This window comes from Procambarus clarkii, chromosome 31 (genome assembly GCF_040958095.1).
Source record: "Procambarus clarkii isolate CNS0578487 chromosome 31, FALCON_Pclarkii_2.0, whole genome shotgun sequence".
In the NCBI taxonomy this organism is placed as follows: domain Eukaryota; kingdom Metazoa; phylum Arthropoda; class Malacostraca; order Decapoda; family Cambaridae; genus Procambarus; species Procambarus clarkii.
The window spans coordinates 31629322-31649689 of record NC_091180.1 but is presented as its reverse complement, the minus strand read 5'-3'; the positions used below and the strand labels follow the sequence as shown (position 1 = coordinate 31649689).

Sequence of the window (20368 nt, the reverse complement as noted above, 5' to 3'; positions counted from 1 at the left end):
CATCCAAGTCGCCAAGAATTCCAACGAGGGACAAGCGACTGCAGGGGACGGTCGGAAAACAAGACACACGCTCGTCCTGGAAGTCGGGACATTCAACAAGGATATGCATGACTGTAAGAGGGACAATGCAATTTGGACAATAAGGAGCAGGGCGGCGCTCCATTAAGTGACCGTGAGTTAAACGGGTATGGCCAAAGTGTAACCTAGCCAGAGCCGTTTCCCACTGCCGGTTACGGTGGCAGGAGGAAGGCCACTGGAACACACGACTCTTAAGAGTACGCATTTTGTTACCAATAACAGAAGACCAACAACTCTGTCAGCGGACAAGGATGGAGGCATGAATATCTGGGTAAAAGTCGGAATAAGGAATACCTTTACGGGAGATGGGACAAGTGCGGGGATAGCGTCCTTAGCGGCAGCATCCGCACGCTCATTTAAAGAGACACCAACATGGCTGGGAACCCAGCAAAACGCCACCGACTTAAATTTACTGGAGATAAAAAACAGCCAATGTTGAATCTCGATGACCACCGGGTGGACCGGATTAAAGGACCCTAAAGCCAAAAGAGAATCTTGTAAGCGAGACCAACGGACAGAAAGAGGAAGGTGAAGAGGAACTACAGGAGGGGTAAAAGTCAAAGCACGATAGAGGCGAGAGTGAGGATGCTGTAAGGATCGCGCAAGATAGCGAAGACTGTAGTGATCACGGCGATCTTGGAGAGACAGAAAGCCAGTGTCAGCGTACAAGCTGAGGGTAGGAGTTGAATGAAAAGCACCAGAGCTGAGGCGCAACCCAGTATGGTGCAAAGGATCAAGACGGCGAAGAGTAGAAGGAGAAGCAGAAGAGTACGCAGGGCAACCATAATCGAGTTTAGACAGGACAAGAGAGGAATGCAAATAGAGGAGCGTGCGCCTATCCGCTCCCCAAGAAGTATGCGACAAAACCTTAAGTAGGTTAAGTGCCTTAGAGTATTCAACACGGAGGTAAGAGACATGGGGCGACCAAGACAAACGAGTGTCAAAGAATAACCCCAAAAGCTTCGTGGAAGCTTTGTACTCAAGGGGATGACCATAAAGTGATAGAGGGACGAAGAACGACCCGCTTCCGAGTAAAAGTCATGGCAGAGTACTAGAGAACTTGAAGCCATGATTAGTGGCCCAAGATGACATGGCATCAATCGCAAGTTGAAGCTGCCATTGAAGGAGAGGCGAATCATCACCCTGACAGCAAAAAGTAAGATTTTCAACATAAATAGCAGAGAAGATGCCAGAAGGAAGGGAGAAAAAAAGACCATTGAGGACAACCAGAAAAAAATGTAGTACTCGGAACACTACCTTGGGGCACACCTTCATACTGCCGAAAAGAAGCAGAGAGAGTGGTACCAAGTCTGACTTGAAAGGTACGATGAGAGAGAAAGCTTTGAAGGAAGAGAGGGACATTACCACGAAGGCCAAAAGAACGAAGTTGGGACAGAATATGGTATCTCCAAGTCGTGTCATAAGCCTTTTCCAGGTCAAAAAGGACAGCAACAACGGAGGTCTTCGCAGCAAAAGCAGTACGAATATAGACCTCCAAGTTCACCAGTACATCAGTCGTGCTGCGGCACTTGCGAAAACCAAATTGAGAAGGAGAGAGGTGGTGATGGTGTTCCAAGAACCACATCAGACGGATATTTACCACACGCTCAAAGAGCTTGCAAACACAACTCGTGAGAGCAATAGGGCGGAAGTCCTTAGGGGACGTACCGAGAGACCCTGGTTTCCGAATGGGGAGTACAATGGCATCGAGCCAGTCCTCAGGGACTAACGACGACTCCCAGACCTGGTTATACAGACTCGGTAAATACTGAGACGTGCACGGAGGGACATGGAGAAGTATCTCATAATGAACGTCATCTGAGCCCGCTGCCATAGATCCGCAGAGGGCCAGGGCAGACTGAAGTTCAGAAAGAGAGAAAGGATCGTTATAGGGAAGGCGGAGATGAGTGTGGAAATCTAAAGGATAAGATTCAAGAACAGGCTTACGAAGAAGGAAGGATTGAGGAAGATGAGAACGAGAGCTAACAGAAGAAAAGTGGGAACCCAGTTCGGTCGCGACCTTCACTGGATCCGCCACAAGAGTTCCATGGAGGTGGCGAACCGGCGAGATGTCTGGAACGAACTTGCCCACAATCTAGCAGATCTTCTTCCAGATCTGCGGCAGAGGAGTATCGGACGTAATGGCGGAAACATAAGATTTCCAACTCTCACGTTTAGCAGTACTGTTGGTCCTACGGGCCACCGCACTTGCCTTCCGAAACCGAATAAAAGAATCAGCCGTCTGCCGGCAGCGGTGTTTCTTCCAGGCTGCAAGCTTACAGCAGACAGCCCGAGCACAGTCCGCATTCCACCAGGGAACGCACTTCCGTGTGCCCCGGGAGGAAGAGCGAGGAATAGAGCGGAGGGCAGCATTGAAGATAGTGTCATAAAAAAGGAGGAGGGCGCGAGGAAGAGGCAGAGAGGAGAGGTCAGAGAGAGTAGCACGGAGGGTGAATAGGCACCAGTCAGCCTTGGCAAACTGCCACCTAAGGAAGGAGAGGGGAGGGTGGAAAGAGAAAAAGGAAACGAGGATGGAGAAATGATCACTGTTATGGAGGTCATCAAGAACCTGCCACGTGAAATCTAAGTAAAGGGACGACGAGCAGAGAGAAAGATCAAGACAGGAAAGGGTGCGAGTTCGAGAGTCCACATGAGTGGGCTCACCAGAATTCAGGAGAGAGAGAGAAGAAGCGAGGACGAACGGTTCGAGAAGACGGCCTCGGGTGTTTGTCAGAACATCACCCCAGAGGGAATGTCGACAGTTGAAATCACACAAAAGGAGCACCGGCTCTGGCAAGGAGTCCAGGAGGTGCTTAAGATCAGGAAGGGAAAGCAGGATATTTGGAGGGAGGTAAACGGAACAGACTGTATACCATTTACCCACAAAAACACAGGCAGCAGAACAACGGAGAGGTGACGGAAGAAGTAGGGGGACGAAGGGAATATCAGATCGAATTAAGAGAGCAGTAGAGTTATGGGCCTCAGCAAGAGCTAGGGGGGGGGGGAGAAAAAAAAAGGAATAACCACGACAGTGACCAGGACGAGCACCAAGCATGGGTTCCTGGGGACAAACACAAAGTGGTGAAAACTCTGTAATTAGAAGTTGGAGTTCATGGAAGTTGGCACAAAATCCACAAATATTCCACTGAAGAATAAACATTATCAAAGAGAAAGGACAGTAACAGAGAACAAGAAAGAAATAAAGGTAAAGAAGAACACAGTTTATTAAAGAATCTCAGGATCAGGAGCAGGGTCAGCAAAATCAGGGTTAGGGGGCATGGGTAAACTTAGTAAGGAGAGAGGGAAGGGAGCGAGAGAACAGACCAGAGGCAGACTGACGGGGTCCAGAGGAGGAGACAACTGAGAGGGGCAAGCAAGGACAGCTGGAGGAGGAGGGGGGGGCAGAAATCAGGGAGTGCACCTCAGCAAGGGCAGCAACCGAGAGGGAATCGGGGGTGGAAGAAACCTCCATATCTGGGACAGGGGGTCCAACCACTGAAATGGGAGGGGATGTAGTGACAGAGTCAGAGGGAGGGGGCGAGGAAGAGAGCGAAACCTTCTTACCCGCTGGAGAGGAAGAAGGAGAGGAGCCAGGCTTACATTTCTGACTTGAAGAAACAGGCGTTCCGGTAACAACGTACCGGGCGACAGACTCAATGGTCTCAGCAGGAGAAGAGGAGCGGGAGCGAACAACATGAAGATTGCCGGGAGGATGATGGATATCAGCCTGGACAGACAGGTGGCGTGGAGGGTCAAGAGACTGGGAGGAGGGCCGGGAAGAAAGAGTGGGGGGAGATGGGGAAGAAGACAAAGGAGATATGATGGACTGGGTAGGAAGGGGGGGAAACCCCAGATGGAGAACCAGGAGGGAGACCTGTCGGGACAGGAGGCAAAAGAATAGGGGAGGAGGTGGTGGGTGTGGTCGGGTTTAAGGCCTGGAAACGGTTGTGAGGCTGACGAAGGTGGGAAGGACTAGGAGAGGTAGAATGCATCACGCGAGCGTAGGATACGCCCGCGAAAGGGGCGAGACGACGAACTTGGCGTCTCGCTTCAGGAATAGACACACGATCATGGTGCTTCAAGTTGAGGACGGCTTCCACGAGTTTGTAGTGTATACACGAGTGTGAGAAGGTAGGGTGGGCCTCACCGCAATTGAGGCAGCAAGCCTGGGGAGAAGTGCACTCGGACTTAGAATGGCTATCCCCACACATGGGGCATAGATACAAATGCACCAGTACTGGTGTATTTGAGGACACCGTGCCCAAACTTCCAACACTTATTGCAAAGTCTAGGAGAGGGAATGTACTCCTGAACGGATCATCTGGCACCAGCAAGAATAATAGAGGGCGGAAGGGTCCTACTATCAAAGGTGATTTTTACAACTCGAAGGGGCTGACGGCGACGACCACGAGGGGGTCGAGTAAACGTGTCCACCTAGAGGACAGAATGGCCTTGGTCTTTGAGGATATGTTTAATATCCTCATGGCAATCTTTGAGGTCCCAAACACCAGTTGCAACATGGTGTGGGAGGAGAACTGTGCCAACACTGGCATTTAACCGAGTGTTTTTGGAGACCCGAACATGGGTCTCTCCAATGCAAGACAAAGTGGCTAAGCAAGTAGCAGCATCCTGAGAAGGAGCAGCGACGACATGCGCACCATAACTGGTGGAGTTAAAAGTAACAGAGGCATCTACTGAATCAACAAGGTGTTTATGGAGGGAGAAATTATCAGTAGTAGTATCTTGAGGTTAGCTTGAGATGATTTTGGGGCTTTAGTGTCCCGCAGCCCAGTCCTCGACCAGGCCTCCACCCCCCAGGAAGCAGCCCGTGACAGCTGACTAACTCCCAGGTACCTATTTACTACTAGGTAACAGGAGCATCAGGGTGAAAAACTCAGCCCATTGTTTCTCGCCGGCGTCCGGGATTGAACCCGGGACCACAGGATCACGCGTCTAGTGTTCTGTCCGCTCAGCCACCGGCTCCCTAGAATCAAGATGTGGAGATCAAAGTATTTAGCCCACGTAGGGGGACCAAACAAGGCATTGCAAGTATTATTACGGGAAGGGATCGTGCAAGTGCGGCCGTGGCGGGGACGGCGTTGAGAACCCCCAGAGAGAGAGGGGGTAAAAGGCGCAGTAGTCACAATGAGAGATGAAGCCGTGCCAGGGGACGAGGTGGTCACCACTGGGGGCTGGGAACTCAACCCTACCGCAGAGGGAGGGAGGGATGCTGAGGGGAGTAGTCAGGGGGTCGGGGCCCAATGCAGCGGGGGCTACAGGTCTTCCAACACGGTCCCTGGTGTTCCAACACGGTCCCACTCGGGGGCTTGGTCGCCCACCCCACGAGTCTGAGAAGGTACAAGGGAAACATTATCTGCCATGAAAACGAGGAAAAACTTTCATTCACGAATGTGCCCCTACACTCACCATGGAGCCACAATTAGAGGCAGGACACCCAACAAGAAGCTATCGTCGATCTTGCCGGGGCCCCCCAGGGGTGCGTCGTGAGTATACGTCCCACAAATGCCACCTTAAGAACCGTGAGTCCGTCGAGAGCGGGTTCAGTGACGAAAGGAGGATTGACAATAAAAGGTTCCCTTCGCTCGCGACAATGGGTACTACAGTTCTACGGGTGCAAGAATATGCCTCCTCAAGCACCCGACCGTCAAAATAGAAGAAGTCCAAAGGAATAACCAAAACAAGCAAAAGGTCGACAGGAAACGACAAGCAGATAGGAGAAGAGGGGGGAGAAAAACGAAACAGAAGGAAAAGGAAAAGGCGTCCAGCAAAATTCGCGAGAACAGCAGGAGCACAAGGCTACAAAAGGACAGGGAACCGCTCTAAGGAGCATCACACTCCAGCAGCCGCCCACCAAGCCCCTCCACAGCAGCAACGAGCTGGACAGGGAGGGGACAGTATTTGAAAAACAACTCTCCGAATACACAATGATGAAAAGATCACCTGCCATTGAATATATTTTATTTGAATCATATGCTTGTGGAGACTTCAGTCCTGATTCCTGGAACTTTAGGCACTATGTCCCAACCATGATTCATTACCAGTAGAGCTCAATTGTCAATTGTATAGAAGCACTTCGAAGTTCATCAAACTTCGCATAAAGAATTTTTAAAATGATTTATGGCAAGCTTTAGAGGCACCAGATGGTGATCAAAATTTGTCAGCATCTTTGCATTTTTCATAGAGGCAGCACTAAGTTTCTTGGCAGTGTTTTCAATATTATGTTACATTGCACAAAGTTTCACATATTTCTTTTGTGTACTTTACTTTTTATTATTATTATTATTTTTTTTAATAAGCACGTCACTTTCTTCCTATAGGTCCACTTGCTCAAAACATATGCACTTGAGCTTTGACACTGATCTTCCTCTGCCTTCATTCCTCCACTTGTTAAGCGTTTTTAACAATTATGAGATTCTCCTCTTATGGAGTTGATAGTTTCAACTATCAACTCTTTAGTACCGGTACTGTAGAGACTTGGTGAACGATTTGATAAATACTGTGTAGAGACTTGGTGAATGATTTGATAAATACTGTGTAGAGACTTGGTGAATGATTTGATAAATACTGTGTAGAGACTTGGTGAACGATTTGATAAATACTGTGCACTACCAGTTTGATTCATTGTTTTTTATCCCTCCTTTCCTCTGTATCTTGGGGAGAAAAAAAAAAACAGCCACATTAACACTTTCGCCCGGGCATGACGCAGCATTGCGTCATCCGTTTACTGTCGGTAATGCCGCAGCATTGCGTCATCCACTTTAAATAATCGCCAAAAAATCAGGTTTTTGTCCGTTTTTTTTGGGAACTGGTTTTAAAATGCGCGCTGATGTCTTCCCATTTTCTTTGTTGAGCCTCGTGGCCCTCAGGCGGCTTGGCACACGACGTGGGCCCATTGTTTTCGCTCCACTGTTGTGACCAATGTCGCCTCCCCTCGCATCTCAAACGTGTGAGCATTTCGGCTATTTTCCGTGGCTATATTTCTTACTGCGGCTTTAGAAACTATCTACGCTTACTCCACGATTGATAGTGATCATGAACAAGGCCCTTCCAGGAAGAAAATTGCGAAAGAAAGGCTTGAAAAGGGCGGGAATTGGGAGTGTAGCTGGAAGGCGTCTGAGCGCTCACTTGCGGCTAACGCGTGGCCCGTCTTCAACTCGTCGGCGATTGGAGCGTGACCAGGTTTTTTATTTTATATGCTATGTTCCTCTAGAGAATTCTATTGCGAACCCATTGAGACCAAAATGAAAGACCTAGGACGAAAATTGAGGTGACCAGAGTGAAAATAGTGAAAACATTTCATCGCGTTTGCGCGCTCCTGGGTAACTCGTTCGCACTTTCTCTGTTTGCTGCGGGTAATTAGCCGGGCTTTTGGAGTTTATATGCATTTAGTGCTGTAGAGAATTCTATTGCGAACACAATGATACAAAATTTAATCTCGTAGGACGAGAATTAAGGTGACAAAGCTGAAGAAAGTATACACTTTTCAGAATTTACGCGCGCTCCCGTGACACCCTGGGTTCCATATCGCACAGTTGAGGGGTGGCGCGCGGGGTACGCCAAAGTGTTAATTGCAAATCTGAGCAAACACAGCCAAACCCAACAACAGATACACGATCTTGTTAATTTATTAAACGTGTGCCTGTTTTATAACCCAGACACACCTTGGAATGCATAAAGGTTGATACAAATTCCTGCTCATTTCCTGGGGTGAGGTATACGCAGCCTTTGCAAACTCAGATGATCTTACGTTTGAAGGGATGGGTCATTCCTTCTGTGGTAGCATTAATGAAAAGGGTAGGTAAAGTAAACTAAAACTATCTTACACTTGTTATAAGGAAGTACACTGGTACCTCCAAACTCTGAACCTCCCTGTAATGAATCAGTAAGAAATGGACCAAATTCGGATACAGGTCTCTCCACCAAACATCAATTTTTTAGAAAGAAAATACGTACAGATTCCAGAGGGAGGGCTCCTGTGACATTAGGATTATTAGGCAAAGTAATTTCCTGTAGACCATACTTAAAAAATTGTATTCTTACATTTTTTATCGTTCAGTGGCTGTCAGAGTTTACACCAACAGAAGTGCCTGAAATATCATTCCAAAAACTGTATCTCAAAATTATTTATTAGAATGAGTTGACAAGATATTTCATTCAGAGAAAAATCTTGAGTTTAAGAACACGATTTGGGTCCGGAAAAGTCAATGGGCCCGGCTCATCGTGTACTCAGTTGTGCTTGCGGGGGTTGAGCTCTGGCTCTTTGGTCCCGCCTGTGTATCAAGGTCCTACCTTACAAATATGAGCTTCACGAGGGAGAAATCTCCTTATAGACAGGTTCTCCTGCTCTTTTTTTTTTAAAGGCTCTGCTCAACCATCCCTTTCAACAGTCACTTTCCAAATACTGTACTGTACTCTGTGTGTGTGTGTGTGTGTGTGTGTGTGTGTGTGTGTGTGTGTGTGTGTGTGTGTATGGGTGTGTGTGTATGGGTGTGTGTGTATGGGTGTGTGTGTATGGGTGTGTGTAATTACCTAAGTGTAATTACCTAAGTGTAGTTACAGGATGAGAGCTACGCTCGTGGTGTCCCGTCTTCCCAGCACTCTTTGTCATATAATGCTTTGAAACTACTGACGGTCTTGGCCTCCACCACCTTCTCACTTAACTTGTTCCAACCGTCTACCACTCTATTTGCGAAGGTGAATTTTCTTATATTTCTTCGGCATCTGTGTTTAGCTAGTTTAAATCTATGACCTCTTGTTCTTGAAATTCCAGGTCTCAGGAAGTCTTCCCTGTCGATTTTATCAATTCCTGTAACTATTTTGTATGTAGTGATCATATCACCTCTTTTTCTTCTGTCTTCTAGTTTTGGCATATTTAATGCTTCTAACCTCTCCTCGTAGCTCTTGCCCTTCAGTTCTGGGAACCACTTAGTAGCATGTCTTTGCACCTTTTCCAGTTTGTTGATGTGCTTAAGATATGGGCACCACACAACAGCTGCATATTCTAGCTTTGGCCTAACAAAAGTCATGAACAATTTCTTTAGTATATCGCCATCCATGTATTTAAATGCAATTCTGAAGTTAGAAAGCATAGCATAGGCTCCTTGCACAATATTCTTTATGTGGTCCTCAGGTGATAGTTTTCTATCTAGAACCACTCCTAGATCTCTTTCTTTATCAGAATTCTTTAAAGATTTCTCACATAATATATAGGTTGTGTGGGGTCTATGTTCTCCTATTCCACATTCCATAACATGACATTTATTAACATTAAATTCCATTTGCCAAGTGGTGCTCCATATACTTATTTTGTCCAGGTCTTCTTGAAGGGCATGACAGTCATCTAAATTTCTTATCCTTCCTATTATCTTAGCATCATCAGCAAACATGTTCATATAATTCTGTATACCAACTGGTAGATCATTTATGTACACAATAAACATCACTGGTGCAAGAACTGAACCCTGTGGTACTCCACTTGTGACATTTCTCCATTCTGATACATTGCCTCTGATTACTGCCCTCATTTTTCTATCAGTCAGAAAATTTTTCATCCATGATAGAAGCTTACCTGTCACCCCTCCAATATTTTCCAGTTTCCAGAACAACCTCTTATGTGGAACTCTGTCGAAAGCCTTTTTTAGGTCCAGATAGATGCAGTCAACCCAACCATCTCTTTCCTGTAATATCTCTGTGGCTCGATCATAGAAACTGAGTAAATTCGATACACAGGATCTTCCAGATCGAAAACCATACTGTCTGTCTGATATTATATCATTTCTCTCTAGGTGTTCTACCCATTTAGTTTTGATTAGTTTTTCCAATACTTTCACTATTACACTTGTCAATGATACAGGTCTATAATTGAGGGGGTCTTCCCTGCTGCCACTTTTGTAGATTGGAACTATGTTAGCCTGTTTCCACCCGTCTGCTACGATTCCTGTACACAGGGATGCCTGAAAGATCAGGTGAAGTGGAATGCTGAGCTCAGATGCACATTCTCTCAGAACCCATGGTGAAACGCCATCTGGGCCAGCTGCTTTGTTCTTACCGAGCTCCTTGAGCATTTTTTCCACTTCGTCTCTAGCCACCTCTATGTGTTCTATGTTGTTCTCTGGAATTCTTATTGTATCTGGTTCCCTAAAGATTTCATTTTGTACAAACACACTTTGGAACTTTTCGTTTAGTGTTTCACACATTTCCTTTTCATCTTCCGTGAATCTATTTCCCATTTTCAACCTCTGAATATTATCCTTTACCTGCAATTTGTTGTTTATGAATTTATAGAATAGACCTGGTTCTGTTTTACATTTGTCCGCAATCCCTTTTTCAAAATTTCTTTCTGCCTCTCTCCTCACTGCCGTGTAGTTGTTTCTCGCATCTTTGTATCGCTGGTATGTTTGGGGGTTCGGCCTCTTCCTGTATTGATTCCATTTTTGTGTCTTTCGGTCTCTAGCCCTCTCGCAATTTCTATTGAACCAATCCTGTTTCCTAGTTCTGCATCTCTGTTTTGGTATAAATTTTTTTGTGCCTTTATCATATATTTCACAAAACTTGCCATACATCTCATTCACTTCCTTGCCTAGCATCAAGTCTGTCCAATTATACTCACTAAAAAAATTTCTAAGGTCACCATAATGTCCTCTCCTGAAGTCTGGTTTTTCAACTGCTTCAACCTCCTTATTTTCTTCCAGCTTATAACGCATTGCATACTTTATTCCCAAAAAGACATGGTCACTTTTACCCAAGGGAGGAAGGTACTGAATGTCAAATATCTCTTCCTCCTTCCTGGTAAATATCAAATCTAGCATGGAGGGAACGTCCCCTTCCCTCATCCTCGTAGCTTGTTTAACATGTTGATACAAGAATGTTTCCAGGATGAGGTCTACAAATTTACAGGTCCAAAAATCTTCTGTTTTAGCTTCATATGCTTCCCAGTCTATGGATTTCAAGTTGAAGTCACCGACTATCAACAGTCGTGATCTATCGTTATCCGCTCTCGCTATAATCTCTCTCATTATTGTTATAAGACCTTCACGTTTACTATCTAGCTCCTCCTTTGACCATGTGCTGCTTGGCGGTGGACTATATGCATTTATCATCATTAGTTTATCATCCTCATAGCAGATCTCTAGTGCTATTATGTCAACTTCTTGTGGATTGGCAGTCATTATTTCCTTCACCTTTAGGTGTTCTTTTACCAGCACAGCAACGCCACCGCCTTTCCTAATTTTTCTGTCCCGTCTCCAAATTGAGTAGCCCCTTGGGAATATGACCTCATTTAAAATTACATCTTCAAGTTTTGTCTCCGTGAGTGCAACAATGTCTGGTGTCTGCAGCTGTATTACATCACTTAACTCCAGTATCTTCGATCTCACTCCATCTATGTTGGTGTATGCAATCTTCAGGAACTTGTTCCCCCTCTCCTTATTCTTCACTCCCCCTCTCTCTATTGATTTTGTTGGTTTGCCTTTATGTACCACTTTACTGGTTTGCCTACCCCTATCACTTTGTAGAAAAAAGAATTTATTTCTTCTTCATTCCTGCTCTCATTTAAATGTTTTGCCTCGGCGAGGTTCAGTTTCAGCTTCTCTCTATCTTCTTTTGAAAGATCTCGTCTTAACGACCACCCTTTCCCATCCTCATCCCTTTGCAATTTTCTAGCATTCCTTAGTACTTCTTCCATCTGTTTGGCACCGTTTAGGGTGATCCTCAAAGGTCGATCTTTCCCTTTTACGTACCTGCCTATTCTCCTGTAGTCGCACACATTCTCTCTGTTTGTAAGACCTTCCACGAGCCCAACAATTTTATCTACTACTTTAGCTTCTTCTACAGCTCTTTCTGACCTAGATGTTATCGCCTTTTCTTTGCAGCCAAAAATGATCAGGGACTTACTCCGATCAACTGTGTTTTGCACCAACTTCGGGTTAGATGCCAATTCTTTCCTCACTTCTAGCCTAATGTGTGTATGGGTGTGTGTGTATGGGTGTATATGTATGTATGTATGTATGTATGTGTGTATGTGTATGTGTATATGTGTATATGTGTATATGTGTATATGTGTATATGTGTATATGTGTGTGTGTATATGTGTGTGTGTGTGTGTGTGTGTGTGTGTGTGTGTGTGTGTGTGTGTGTGTGTGTGTGTGTGTGTGTGTGTGTGTGTGTGTGTGTGTGTGTGTGTGTGTGTAATTACCTAAGTGTAATTACCTAAGTGTAGTTACAGGATGAGAGCTACGCTCGTGGTGTCCCGTCTTCCCAGCACTCTTTGTCATACAGGTATAACGCTTTGAAACTACTGACGGTCTTGGCCTCCACCACCTTCTCACTTAACTTGTTCCAACCGTCTACCACTCTATTTGCGAAGGTGAATTTTCTTATATTTCTTCGGCATCTGTGTTTAGCTAGTTTAAATCTATGATCTCTTGTTCTTGAAGTTCCAGGTCTCAGGAAGTCTTCCCTGTCGATTTTATCAATTCCTGTTACTATTTTGTACGTAGTGATCATATCACCTCTTTTTCTTTTGTCTTCTAGTTTTGGCATATTTAATGCTTCTAACCTCTCCTCGTAGCTCTTGCCCTTCAAAATAGATTGGGCTCGAGCTTTCGACCTTCCGGCCACCTGCGGCAGACCCCACTCTGAGGCCGTGACTCTTCCTAAACACTGACCAGCCTCGTGTACCATCGGGGGATCGAACTCAAACCTGCAAGCAGCGAGACCTTAGCTATACCGACCAGTCCAAGTGGAAGGACCAAGTGGAAGAAGTGTGTGTGTGTGTGTGTGTGTGTGTGTGTGTGTGTGTGTGTGTGTGTGTGTGTGTATATATATATATATATATATATATATATATATATATATATATATATATATATATATATATGTCGTACCTAGTAGCCAGAACGCACTTCTCAGCCTACTATGCATGGCCCGATTTGCCTAATAAGCCAAGTTTTCCTGAATTAATTTATTTACTATAATTTTTTTCTTATGAAATGATAAAGCTACCCTTTTCACTATGTATGAGGTCAATTTTTTTTTATTGGAGTTAAAATTAACGTAGATATATGACCGAACCTAACCAACCCTACCTAACCTAACCTAACCTATATATATAGGTAAGGTTAGGTTAGGTAGCCAAAAAAAGCTAGGTTAGGTTAGGTAGGTTAGGTAGACGAAAAAACATTAATTCATGAAAACTTGGCTTATTAGGCAAATCGGGCCTTGCATAGTAGGCTGAGAAGTGAGTTCTGGCTACTAGGTACGACATTATATATATATATATATATATATATATATATATATATATATATATATATATATATATATATATATATATATATATATATATATATATATATATATATATATATATATATATATATATATATGTCGTACCTAGTAGCCAGAATGCACTTCTCGGCCTACTATGCAAGGCCCGATTTGCCTAATAAGCCAAGTTTTCCTGAATTAATATATTTTCTCTAATTTTTTTCTTATGAAATGATAAAGCTACCCATTTCATAATGTATGAGGTCAATTTTTTTTCATTGGAGTTAAAATTAACGTAGAAATATGACCGAACCTAACCAACCCTACCTAACCTAACCTAACCTATCTTTTTAGGTTAGGTTAGGTTAGGTTAGGTAGCCGAAAAAGTTAGGTTAGGTTAGGTTAGGTAGGTTAGGTAGTCGAAAAACAATTAATTCATGAAAACTTGGCTTATTAGGCAAATCGGGCCTTGCATAGTAGGCTGAGAAGTGCGTTCTGGCTACTAGGTACGACATATATATATATATATATGAAATCAAATGATGGCACAGTCTTCCCAAGTCTCGATTAAACTCTTTTGTATCTGCATCACTCCTTCCAGGGGTTTTCTTAATGAGATCTTCATGCCTTGCTTTTTCACAAATGATGACCTCTGAAATGCTATCGCCTGCTAACGCCTTGTTGTGTATCCAAATTAATAACTTTTCAACATCCTCAAGTGTTTGTGTTCTTTGTTTCGTGATTGTTGTTATGCCTTTTGCCACTTTAGCACTTATAATGTCCATTTTCTTAGCAAATACGGTGCATATCATCGACAGATTTGTTGTACTACCTAGCTAGTTCAACAACCCGCATACCATTTTCGTGTTAACGAATGAGCTTGTTTTACCTTTATCGTCATCCTCACATTTGTTTTCTTAGGTTAAACCTTACCATCTGATTTTCCTGGGACCCTTGGCATGATATATAATACTTACTGATATGTTCAGAAACAAAAAAAGCAGAAAAAAAATTATTAAAGAATTCAAGTATGATCGTTACTAGGCGGGAGGCACTGGTAAACTGGAAAATTTGTAAAAAAAAAATTTTTATGTGAAAAAAAAAAATGGGTGCACAGTGTGAGGCTTAAGAAAGCAATTATTAAAATTTCTGTACTCGATTTGATTTTATGTTCTCTTTTACTGTCACGTCAATATGTATTTTCATTGAACTGTACTTTTTTTATATTCTATTCGTGGGCAATAAAATCAACTAATTTCTCATGGTACAATGTTTCTTAATCCTTTCATACAATTGAAATGAAAAGAGGTAGTCTTTCTCAAGTTTGAAAGCCTAACGTGCTCTACACACCCATGAAAGCAATGCATACATTAGCAATACAACTTATAAAGCTCAAAGTTACTTTCATTCCAAGTGAAAACGCGACTCACCTTAGTATCAAAATCGGCAAAGTTGGCAAAGTCTGCAAAACCGTCGTTATTTATGGTGTTGGCAGTCTTGTTGTCTCCCCAACCTCCGACAAAAGGGTCATTGGGGACAGCATTTGAATTCGTATTAGTTTTCGTAGTAGGATTACTAGTGGGATTATTATTAGAGTTAATTTGTGGTGGTGGCGGCTTTACTGGCCGGGTTTTAGGAGGTGCAGGTCTTGGAGGTGGCTGCTTAGATTTCTTGGGTGGAAGAGCTGGAGTAGGACTCTCAGGTCTCGGAGGAGGACCACCACCTGAACTGAATGGCTCACTTCCAAATGGATCATTAGCACCCTAAGTGGGGAAGACAAAGAAGAAATAATGATGCACATTAATATATATATATATATAACAATATTCCTACTACTAACTAGTGATGTTATGCTATACATAACATCACTAGCTAGAAAACTTCTTGCAAAGAAGCAGTACCATATATATGTATACATACAAGCTGACCCCCCAATTATGAACAGCAGTAAGGCGAGTTTTGGATACATTTCTAGCGAGTAGTGAATAATACTAAATTAGACACCCACTACTATTTTTGAGTAGTGAATAATACTCTCAAGAGCCTACCTTTGCTTGTGAGGCAAAGGAATCTCCTCCAAATGGGTCAACTGAAGCTGGTGGATTGACAGTAGCTGCTGGATTTTGGTCCCAATTGCCAAACACATCAACCTAAAACACAAATAAAACAAAATTTATTATAACTAAGTGTGCCAGAAAATTACCATATATTTTCTATTTTTGAAAATTGGCAAACAATTTATTTCTTAAACAGTTCATTGGGCTAGCTGGATACACAGAGTAAGCATAACTATATTAACCCTTTTGCAACAGCAACAATTTCACTACCTTAATTTTGTTTGGTCTAACAATGAGCCAAAGTGTTAAACGAAAATAATATACAGTGGCACCTCGATTAATGAGCGGCTCTATCTACGAGCATTTTGAGTAACGAGCGAGCCACTCGCAGAACATTTGTCTCTACTAACGAGCTTTTCCTGATTAACGAGCGTTCCTGCTAATTCTCGGACACCTTTTACGACAGTTTTTTTGTTGTTTCACAAGACGAGTTTTCCAAATAACGAGCTCGGTGCCAAAACGGATTAAACACTTTAATTGAGGTGCCACTGTACCAGTATTTTAAACACTTTTAGTACGGTACTAAATAAATGAAAACATATCTGCTCTTTCCAGCAGTATCTTTAAAATATAACAAAAAACTATGGGTAACCGAGTGACAATGTCCAAGCCACTTATTATCCACTTATCAGAAACCACTTACTAGGTCCAGCTCTTAATAATACTCATGCAAGCAGAACCACAGAAGCACTCACATTATTTTGTTGTCCACCAAAGGCTGCAGCAAAGGGATCGTGTGCCCCGGAAAATGAGGTATCTTTGGCTTTAGAATTACCTGCAAATGAAATAAAACAATTTACGTTTACGTAAAATAAAAGTTTACATTTATTGATGACGGGAAGTAGAGGCATCACAATATCAGAACCCCAAGTAATTCATCTGCAACAGAGAATACATTATAGACTTTTAGAGCCTAACCAAAGCACTTGGATGTATCTAGAGATAACATATAAAAACTCCTTAGCAATTTAGGTAGACAAAAAACAGTAAAATGAGGTAGTTTCACCTTAGATACTGAAGGAGTGCACTCACTAGCTCAGCAAGCCACTTCAGATTATCACAGAAATTTCAAGATGAGAAATCTTGAAAACATAAGGTAAAATTGCAAATGTAGTTCAAATTTATATAAAACAAAAATTAAAGTTTACTATCATTGACAAGTGTAGCATCCAAACCACTCGAGAAGGTAATTAAAGTCAAATGGGTGGAATACATTCAAGAAAATATCAGTAATAAAGAGGTAGTATGGTTTTTTAACTGGAAGGTCATGCCTTACAAATATACTCGGTTTTATGGTAGGGCCTGACAGCTGAGTGGACAGTGCTTAGGATTCGCAGCCCTGAGGTTCCGGGTTCAATTCCCAGCGGAGGTGGAAACAAATGGGCAGAGTTTCTTTCACCTGAAGCCCTGTTCATCTAGCAGTAAATAGATACCTGGGAGTTAGACAGCTGCTACGGGCTGCTTCCTGGGGGTGTGTAACAAAAAGGAGGCCTGGTCAAGGACCGGGTCACAGGGATGCTAAGCCCCGAAATCATTGAGATAACCTCAAGAAGATAGGGTACCACAGAGATCCTTCAGGAAAGAGACAATGTGCATTTATCCAGAACTTGTAAAAAGTCCCACACAAAAGGCTTTTTAAAAAGTTTGAACACTGAGGAGAGAAGTATGAGTGGAAACACTCGAGGCTTGGTATTCGCACCAATCACGCTCATTGTTTACATAAATGATCTTTCTTAAGTACAAAATTTTTTTAAGCATGTTAAGATATCAGACACTTTAGTTAAGCGAGAAAGTATTGGATGCTAAAATCATCAGTAGTTTCAAAACGTTATGCGCCCGAGTATTGGGAAGACAGGACACCACAAGTACAGTACAGTACTCGCCTAGTTGTGCTTATAGTGGTTGAGTTTTAGCTCTTTGGTTCCACCTTACAACTGTCACAACTGGTAATTACCAATAGTTACAGGATGAGAGCTATGCTCGTGGTGTCCTGTCTTCCCTGTACTCTTTGTCACATAACGCTTTGAAACTACTGATGGTTTTGGCCTCCACCACCCTATCACTTAACTTGTTCCGTCTACCACTGTTTGCAATAGAAAACATTCTAATATTTTTTCCCCCCTTTTGTTTCCTTAGTTTGAATTTGTGTCATCTTGTTCTTTAAGTTGCTAGTTTCAGCAATTCCTCTGTCAATTTCTGTTATTACAGGTATTTTGTAAGTGGTGATCATATCACCACTTTTTCTTCCATTTTCTAGCTTTGGCATATTTAACGCCTCTAGCCTCTCCTCATAATTCTTTGTTTTTTAGTTCTGGAAGCCATTTTGTAGCATGTCTTTGCACCTTTTCCATTCATTGATGTGCTTCTTGAGATATAGGCAAAATACAACTGCTGCATATTCCAATTTTGGTCTCAAGTCATGAACAGTTTCTTTAGTATTTCACCATCCATGTAGTTAAAAGTAAGTCTGAAGTTGGAAAGCATCGCATATATTCCTTGCATATTTTTTGTGTGTGTTGTACAGGTTCCTGAGCCTACTGGGCTCCATCATATCTAAATTTGAAACTGTGTATGGAGTCTGCCTCCATCACCTCACTTCCTAATGCATTCTATTTGTTAACTACTCTGACAATGAAAAAATTCCAATATCCATGTGGTCCATGTGCATTGTTTTGTATGGAATTTCGTTGACATATATTCTTGATTAAGAAATACGTACCCAGTTAACCATAATATTATCATAGGTTATTTACTTCATAATTAATATATATTTTCCCAATATTTAATGTTAATATTTAACTTACCTACTAAGTTTCTACCTCTGTCCCCTTATTCATGTACCACCCATGCTAAACAATTTGACCTTATCTACCCTGTCGACTGCTGAGAATTTTGTAGGTGGTAATCATGTCTTCCCTAGCTCTTCTGTTTCGCAGTGTACCGAGATTTAATTCCAGCAGTCTTTCCTCACAGCTCATACCTCTCCGCTCGGGGACTAGTCTTGTGGTACACCTCTGAACTTTTTCTAACTTCGTTTTGTGTTTGACTAGATATGGACCCCATGCTCGAGCTACATACTCCAGGGCTGGTTTAACTTATGAGGTAAACAAGGTTCTGAATGACTTGTTACACAAGTTTCTAAAAGGCAACTCTTATGCTTGCCAGCCTTGTGTACACCACTAATGTTGACCAAACCACACACTAGAAAGTGAAGGGACGACGACGTTTCGGTCCGTCCTGGACCATTTACACGTGGAAAATAATTGAGGGGCTGGTCCCAAACCTGCACACAGAAATAACATCACATGAGACCAGAAGACATGGCAGGATGTGCAGAATACCCCCGTTGAAAAGCAGAGGTGCAACAGGTACTCTGAGAGAGAACTCTATCAACATCAGAGGCCCGAGACTGTTCAACATGCTTCCACTACACATAAGGGGCATAACTGGCCGACCCCTCACAGTGTTCAAGAGAGAACTGGATAAGCACCTCCAAAGGATACCTGATCAACCAGGCTGTGACTCATACGTCAGGCTGCGAGCAGCCGCGTCTAACAGCCTGGTTGATCAGTCCAGCAACCAGGAGGCCTGGTCGACGACCGGGCCGCAGGGACACTAAGCCCCGGAAGCACCTCAAGGTAACCTTAAGGTAACCTCAAGGTAAGGTAACCATTCTCAAGTCGATTGTGACTTGAGAATAGTCCAGGACGGACCGAAATGCCGTCGTCCCTTCACTTTCTAGTGTGTGGTTTGGTCAACATATTTCAGCCATGTTATTGTGACTCCTCGTCTGCATATGGATCTACACCACTAATGATATCCTTTTTGAAGTGGCCATCAGGGAACAGGTCTGGCGTGATATCAATTCCTCAGATCATTCTCTCTTCCTCATTCCTGAAGGATTTCATCTCCCAATTGGTACCTTATGACTGGCCTCCTGCTCCCTTTACCTATTTTCATTACTTTACACTTACCCAAATTAAACTTTAGTAGCTATTTTTTGGACCATTCCTTTTACTCTGTCAAGGTCAACCATCTTGTAGTCTTTTGCTGTCCTCCTCTGTCTTAATCCTTTTCACAATTTTAGCACCATCAGCAAACATTGAAAGGAATGAGTCTATCATTTATGTACATCAGAATCAGGATAGGTCCAAGAACAGAACTCTGTGGGATGCCACTGGTGACATCACGCCATTCAGAGGACTCACCCCTCACAGTAACACTGCTTCCTGTGCTTGCAGGAGTTGAACTCTGCTCTTTCAGCCCACCTCTCAACTGTCAATCATTTTTTTTTTTGCAACCCCCCCCCCCACAGGAAGCCTCCTGTAACAGCTGTAACTCCCAGGTACCTATTTACTGTTTGGTAACGGGAGCATTCAGGTGAAAGAGACTCTGCCCATTTGTTTTCCACCATCGCTGGGGATCGAGCCTGGACCCTAGGATTACAAGTCACAAGTGCTGTCCACTCAGCCACTGGCTCTCATCCTGCAACTACACTTGGGTAATTACACAAACACTGACAGCATTCACGAATTGTAGTTCAATGGGTGTAGATTTGATTCTCGGGCAAGGGAGAAACACATGTTCAGTTTCTTCTACCCGATGCCTCTGTTCACCTAGCAAAAAAATAAGTACCCAAGAGTTAAACAGCTGCTTTGGGCTGCACCCAGGGGTATCTGTAGGAGAAATACATGTAGTAGAGAAGATAGAGAAAATTAGGTTGAGAGTTGGTTCATTAGACAGCCAACAGTTTGAAAAGTGGGGCTAGAGATGTAACAGGATGATCCTGCAGGCATGAACAGTAAACACACACACACATACACATGTCAGAATAAGAAAGAAAATTAGACACCCACAACATGACCAAACTAAAGTCAACAACATTA

The 20368-nt window shown here is 43.1% G+C and overlaps 1 protein-coding gene across 11 annotated transcripts in view; it reads right to left on the bottom strand.

Moving 5' to 3' along the window:
- Window positions 1-20368, bottom strand: part of LOC123758861 (Epidermal growth factor receptor pathway substrate clone 15) — an 80009-nt gene that overhangs the window by 8458 nt on the left and 51183 nt on the right. For 10 of the 11 annotated variants that reach the window (XM_069334690.1, XM_069334692.1, XM_069334685.1 and 7 more), the window contains 3 exons: window positions 16178-16257; window positions 15414-15515; window positions 14796-15128 (listed from right to left, as the gene is read on the bottom strand). In XM_069334690.1, coding sequence (XP_069190791.1) covers window positions 14796-15128; window positions 15414-15515; window positions 16178-16257 — 515 coding nt within the window. Of the gene's footprint in view, window positions 1-12611; window positions 12800-14795; window positions 15129-15413; window positions 15516-16177; window positions 16258-20368 lie in introns of those variants that run through there. The other variant, XM_069334696.1, reaches the window with a different exon arrangement.